This window comes from Pyrus communis, chromosome 17 (assembly GCF_041283825.1).
Source record: "Pyrus communis isolate YQ-2024b chromosome 17, ASM4128382v1, whole genome shotgun sequence".
Taxonomy (NCBI): Eukaryota; Viridiplantae; Streptophyta; class Magnoliopsida; order Rosales; family Rosaceae; genus Pyrus; species Pyrus communis.
In genome coordinates, this window is record NC_142581.1 from 22,992,970 (window position 1) to 23,000,343 (window position 7,374).

The 7,374-nt window shown below is 37.3% G+C and overlaps 1 protein-coding gene across 1 annotated transcript; it reads right to left on the bottom strand.

Annotated features, from left to right (window-relative positions):
• Positions 1 to 1,440: 1,440 nt before the first annotated feature.
• LOC137708132 (Major facilitator superfamily protein) lies at positions 1,441 to 6,343 on the bottom strand. Its single transcript, XM_068447131.2, has 3 exons — positions 5,596 to 6,343; positions 3,080 to 3,966; positions 1,441 to 2,530 (listed from the first exon to the last, which is right to left on the bottom strand). The coding sequence occupies exons 1-3, from the start codon at positions 5,923 to 5,925 to the stop codon at positions 2,071 to 2,073; spliced, it is 1,677 nt and encodes a 558-aa protein (XP_068303232.2). The 5' UTR covers positions 5,926 to 6,343; the 3' UTR covers positions 1,441 to 2,070.
• Between the last annotated feature and the right edge of the window lie 1,031 nt (positions 6,344 to 7,374).

Genomic DNA, 7,374 nt, shown 5'->3' on the forward strand with positions numbered 1-7,374 from the left:
TAGATTTTGACAAATATTGGAAAATCACTAACCGACACCATGAAACTTGTGAAACACTATGAAAGAATATGAAGCACATAAAAGAATTTTTTTTAATTACTTTAGCCGTTGAATTTAAATTTGGACTGTTAAATATTTTTTTTTACCGTTGGATTTCATCAAATTAGATCTTCTTAACAGTTGGATTCAATGAATTTACAAATATAAAACTAAAAAAAATATACATATATAGTGGACTAGCCCCACTAACCTGGGGGGATTCCTGGGCTAAATTTGTCTCAGATATGAGTTTTGAGTTTTAACTCATATTTGCCCCAAGGGTTGGAGCAAGTTGGAGTAAGTTTAGAACCTAAAATTTGAGTTTTACTCCAAAGGTTGGAGTAGGTCTAAGAGAATTGGTCAAATTTCTAGCTCTCTTACAAAGTAACCAACTAAAATAGCTTTGCTTCCAAAAACTAATATGTACATGCTCAAGATACTCAACTTAAGTACGCTTTAATAATATTGGTATTCGAATACAAGAACGACAATAAACTGATAATATTTTAAAGGTGACGTTATTGACACTCTAAAATATTCATTGTGCATTTCAAACTTTCTACATTTAGAAACAAAAATACACTTAGGGCCAATTTGAGATTGTTGTGTTTTTTTTTTTATTTAAAAAAAAAAACTGCTTATGTTGTGTTTTAAGAATAATCAGTTGCAAAATAAAGCAAATGAGCGTTTGATTAACTGTATTTTAAAAGTGTTGTGAATAAAAAAAGCAGTGTAAAAACGTTTGGTAAATTTTATAGTAAAAGTAATATAATTGTATACAATGACAAAATGGACATAGTAGTAGGAGTGGGGAGACGACATCAGTGATGAGGACGATGGTGGTAATGGTGGTGGTTACAATGGTGGTGATGGTAGCAACAATGGTGGAGGTATGGTGGTGGTGTTAATAGTGGGATATGGTGGTTGGGGTGCACATGTAACAATGGTACTAGGGGCGGTGGTAGCGCCAATGGTGGCAATTGTGGTTGTGGTGGCAATGGTGTTGGTTGTGGTTATAGTGGAGGTATGGTGGTGTGCCAATAGTGGGATGTGGTGGTTGAGGTGTAGAGGTAACACTCGTGGCATGGTTGGTGGCGGCGGCGGTAGTTGTGGTGGCAATGGTGGTAGTTGCGGTTATGATGGTGTTAGTGGTGGTGGTGGCAATTATGGTGGTGATACTGGTGGTAGTGGCGGTTGGTGGTTGTGACCGCAATGGTGGCGGTTACGATTATGATTGTGGTGGTGGCAACAATGGTGATGATAATGACATTGATGGTGTAAGGTTAGTGTTTGTGATGGTAAGTCGTAGCGGTCACTTTATTCTTGAGGGATACAATTTGTGTGGAAGGCAAATAATGTCATTTAAAAAAATTAATGAAGGTATTTCAACAATTGAAAATATTTATTAAAGACTCAATTCTGTTTTTTATTAAAGCAGCTTTTAAAAGCAACCTACATGCTACTTTTAAAAGTTGCTGTTTGGAGCCCATTGCTAGCAAAACAAAAAGGGCGATAGTTTGTTCGTCTCACGTGCTAGAGAAGCACCAAAAGAAGTTAAAAGGATACATAACAGAATGTGAAGGAATATGTCTGCGAGAGTTCCGACTCTAATATGGTATGATGATAAATGGTAATCATGGTGTGGGGAACTTGTAGCATGTCCCATGGGAAATTGTTGCAGCACCACAGCAACCAGAATCATCCAAAAACCCTGCCGAAATACTTCTGAAGATCGCTTATTCTTGATTTTAACAGCACTATGCGTTCTCAAGTGTACTTGGTTTCGTATGAAACATAGTATACCGGGGGGACCTACAACGGACTCCATTGACTCTTGATCCGCCATTAACACGCAACCAACAAAGGCCAACTTGGGTGAAAAATTATAGTTTAAGGCTCAGAACTTGCAGTACCTATATAAGACAGCAGAGTCAAGCCGCAGATATTCACTAATAATCTGAATGACGAAATCAGAACAGGCTTCCACAAGCCTGTATGGAACTATGGATTCATGTCACCGATCTCTAATCATTAGTGGCTCGAAGGCAGACGGAAGGAACCCCCAGCATAAAGCATTTGGTAAACTGGTCGTACTCTAATTGTCAAAATTACACTCAAGATGAAGCCTAGTCCACAGGCGCTGGCTAAAACTATAAATGTGAGCCCAAAGCAAGCAGAACCTACGCATGTAGTCCCTCCTTGCTTGGCAGCTTCAGCATCATACACATCACCAGCAAGAAAAACGGAGAAAAGTACCGCACCGATAGGATTCCCAAGTCCCATGAAGCTGTAAATTACAGCAAAATTTTTCAAGCCGAAAAGTTCGGAGGCTGTTGGAACCATCAATGAATACTGAGCCCCATAGCAGATACCAAACAGAGCAGTTGCAACATAGAGAGTACCACTGATACCTAGAGCATACAAAACATACGATATGAGCATAACTACATGCGCACATGCCATCCACACTGTGCGAGGAACTGTTTTTGTCCTGCAATGGCAAAATGTTATACCAAATTAGTATTATGCCCTTAAAGAAGCAAAAGAATGACTCATCCATTAAAAACAGAGAGTGGAATGTGATCATATATTCTCGAACAGAATAAGGTCCGTATATAGTTTACGAGTATAAGAATCTAGGTCACAATCTCAAAGTATATTGGAACACTTTGACATAAAAGTAAGATGTTCAAGAAACTCTGACATAACATTGCAATCTGCTAACCCTACAATAGAGGGAAGAAAAGGGTGAACGAAAACACATTAAAGAATAAGCAACAATTTCCAAGTTTGAGAGATTTATCCACCAAAAAGGAGATTAAAGGTTAAAAGAAACACAAGTCAACAAAGCAAGCTAGCAAGATACTTTAGAAGATCGTCGAAACTTAAAATCAGGGCCAGTGGAAAAACAGGACTTATTATTGCCGAATTGGTGTCAGTTATACTTAAAGTTAAAAAGCCAGGCTTGTACAGAAATTTGTATAACTTAAAGAAAAAAAATGTTTCAGAAACAGTTAAGCAGAAGTTAGTCAGAAATGACCTGAGAAAGTATTCAGAAACAGCACCAGAACCCAGACGACCCACAAAATTGCAAAAGCTGAAGAGAGACAACAGTATTGTCGTATCACTAGCGCCTAATGCAATCCCAATCTGGCTCAAATTATTGAGTACTGTTATTCCAGAACCAACCCCAAGAAAATATAGAAACCAAAGAAGCCAGAAATCAGCCTTTATAAAAGCTTCTTGAAACTTAAAATCCTCTCCCCTCTTAGGTCTCCTTTTCTTCTTCACTGCCCCTTCCCCAATTGCAATAAGTGTTTCGATATCTGAAGCATACTCAGCCTCAAGAAAACTGCCAAGATGTGTAGCTGATGAGGATGGTGTCAACAAAGGATCCCTTTGGGTCGCATTGCCCTCTTCCGAAGCAAGACGGTCTGAAGATTCAGCTCGTGCCCTTGAAGGAAATAGTGTCATTTTCACAGGAATTGCGAGGGGAGCAAGTAGAAGAATAACCATTATAGCAACCAAAATGTAGGAAATAGCATTGCTAAGAGATACCAACTGCTCTACTAATGTGACAGTGAGAAGATAAATAGCTAGCAAAACACTGACAGCTATGGTGAAGAGAAAATGGACATGCTCCGAAGAATCTTCTCCAGAAGCTGGAGTACATGGCTGGATAAAGTACATCAAGGCTAAACACAAAACTGGAATCCCAAGAGCAAGAAACAACAATAGATTCAAAGCCGAATCCTGAAGCACCGTACTGTATAATACTGTATAAACAGCAGCACTAAGCCCGATATAACCTTTGAGAATGCCAGCCACAGTGCCTCTACTGAGAGGGAAGTTCCTCATGTTGGTTACAAGCACAGCTGTGCCGAACCAAGCATTGCTATTTGCCGCAATTAAAAGTGTGATCCATAACTGCAATAGAAATAAAAGATAGATATTAGATGTCCTAATGCGAAAACTAAAACATATATTTAACTAGCTTATTTCTGAAAATTTCCTTCTGTAAGATTTTTACTTTTTCGGCATAATTCAACATCAACATAAAGATAAAAGGGGGACGGGGTTGCGTAATGCATAAAGACAATAATAGAATTTGACATGTTGGTAATGCCTTTTGTATTAAAAGGCAATACATTCCATAATATGACTTTCCTTCAGAAGACAACATTTAAGTCACCCCTAACAGCCTGAGACGACAATGCACGAAGAAGCAAAGTGGTGAAGTAATTATTTCAACAAAATAGCAGAAAGCAGATGAAAGCAGGCCTGAAGAAGAAAAGGCACATGTAAATCAATTCCAACACACACATGAGGAAAACAAAATGCTTATTGCTACAAGAACATAACACCTGTACAATGAAGTACAATGCAGTCAATAGGAGATGAATCAATTTCAACTAAAAAAGAAGTTGAAAACACATGTGGATCAATTGTATCTGATCAATCTGTTCTCAGAAAAAACATTTCCCTACGTACAATCTTCATGCAGGATGCTAATTGTGCGGCTTCAGTTTTAATCACACAAGAAAGCTCCAGAAAGAGAGGACAAGAATACTATGGAGATTATAGTTTGCCTTAAGTGAGACTTGAAAAAGTCCAAGATCTGAGATACCACTAACAGTTTAGAAAATGAGCCTGCTTGTGAGTAATCAACACTTACACGACTTTACAACTTCGAAAAATTTGAAATTTTAATCAGTTAAACATAATGTCTTGAGCTCAGTTAGGAATTTTTTGTTACTAAAGTGGACTGGAGGTTCCTCATCTATCTACATTTTTAATCACTTTCCATCTCCAAGTTGTCTTTGCTTGAATTTATAAACGATGCATGTTAAGTAAAGCCACTGTAAACCTGTTGATACCTAGACCATTCACAGAACTAATAGACACATATGAGATATGAAAATTGCTCAATTTGGTACCTGAATTCTCACCTTTAAGGTTTTCAATCCTTGAGAGTAACGAGCAAAGTTCTGTTAAAAATGTGAAAGTGGGACAGACAACAATTCCAAGGAACACTACGATAAAGAATTTCTTGATAAGGAGAGGAAGCTGCAATGAAATTCGATAGGTTTTCAGCATTTAAGGTTAATGATGCGTTTTGTTTGCACTTATACTGCTTAGCTCCGTAAAATGCATCGAAAAAACAGACTTGCTATTTTTTTATCACTGATTTAAAGAATTTCTTTTAATTCTCGGATACAATTGGTAAATAAGAGTTACTATATTCCCCTTCAAGAGTAAAAAATTCTGCTAGTTCAACAGAAATGGAATATCAACATGATCTACCGTAACTTCGCATGCTTCCTAAGAATCTAGATAAACGAAGAGAAAAACAGATACATTGGAAGAAAGTAAAGGTACCAAATTTGAGAAGTACACCAATCAAGCAATCATCTCCAAAATCTTATCAAAAGAACAATTAACCCATCAAACAACAAACTGCCTATGTGAAAGTTTCAACTTTTGGAGTTAAACAATCTATTTTAAAATTCAAATCATTCAAAACAAAGAAATGGAGATATGAAGTGGGCAACTCACCACCACAAAAGGGAAGCTGCCAATAGTTCCGCTGACAACGAGCCAGATAACGCCATAGCCCAAGAAACAGAGCACACAACCAACCAAAAGCACAGCCCACGGAGGAAACCTGTTGCAGGCGATCCCAGGGAGGAAACCGAAAGTCTCTCCAATGTCACTGGCCACTCCGAGAATGGTGAGCTGCTGCTGACTCAAACCCATCACCGATTTCAGCAGCGGGGAATAGAGCGGGAAGTTGTAGGAGTTTCCGGAAGCAATTTGGACCCAAACCGCCGCTCCCAACCCCACCCACGGCGGCCGGCTTCCTGCTTTCAGACTTGGGCTCGGCATCTTCTGATCGCTGATACAATGGGATCAGAGAGAAAGGAAGGGCAATAGAAATGTGGGAAAATACGCCGTTGCAGTGTGTGATTGGAAGAGGTTGAGAGAGAGCTGTCAGCGCGACCAAACTCCCAGTTTGGAGTTTATGGAGTGGCAGTAATCACATGGGCATTCGGGAAACGAGTGTCAAAGTGATGGGACAGAACCATAGACCAGAGGGCAGGTGGCCGACGGCGGGGCTGCCCCTTGTATTCCCGTTTAAGACTAAATTATTGTACTTTGCATTTTGTTCACGTCATATACTTTGTCCCGCATGTTGTGCCCTCTGTGGTGAATCAGCTATACGCCGACGATATGACATAAAATTTCGGTATTTGGCTTGGAGCCTTGGATCGATTACACACTTAGATGCGTATGTCTTCTTTACATCGGATTATTTCGAATTAAGTTAGAACTATCTTGTAATATACTAAATTAAAATTAATTTAATGAAATATTAAATGTACCGTCAGACTAAAAAACAAGATATTAATAAAAATTATCTCTCTTTTTTTTATATTTTTTTAATGAGAATAAACTGTTTAATATTCAATTCTTTCCACTGCAGAGTTTGATCCTTAGAATATTATCTTGATATTTTGAGATTATTCTTAAAGGTAAGCTATCAATACACTATTTTTACTTCTCACACACCCTTATTAATTTTTATAATTTGACATTATTTAATTTAGTTGATCCAAGGACCGTAAATTAAGAGGGTGTGTATGAAATAAAAAAAAAAGTATGGATAGCACACTCATTCTTTCCCTCTTGGATGATTGTTATAGGAGAAAATTTGCATGCAAAAATTAGAAAGATTTTTCTGTGTACACAAAACATGAAATGGTACACTATGTATCATTATACAAGTGAGATGAGATACGTGTGTTAAAAAATTAATTTAAAAAAATAAACAAAATTCTACTTATATAATAAAATGTGATGTATCATTTATGTTCTGAGTATAATAAAAATTTTCTCCGATAATTGATGGTCTAACCGAATCTTTTCGACTTTTGGATTCATCTTCCATCTTAGTGCAAATTGCTGTCATACTTCTACTTTCAATAAAGAAGTCAAATCAATTTGAATTGTGTTGCCTTGCCCTCAGATTTGGAATATTTTCTGAACAGTGAAAATGGTCTTTTTCTTTAAAAAATATGTGAAAGAGAGAGAGAACTCATCTATTACTTTTTTTTTTTGAAAAACTTATCTATTACTTTTAGCATAAAAGTATTTGTTTTTTTATTAATCATCATGCACTAAATATATATTAAATAATAACTTGTGGCTATATAAGCTAAGGCCTACCCTAAACATGTGGGTAGCTCTGTCGTGTATAAACTCTCATGTAAACACAATGCTAAATGCATACAAATAAGAGTTGGAAAAACCTAACCTTGAGATCGAGTCTAGCAT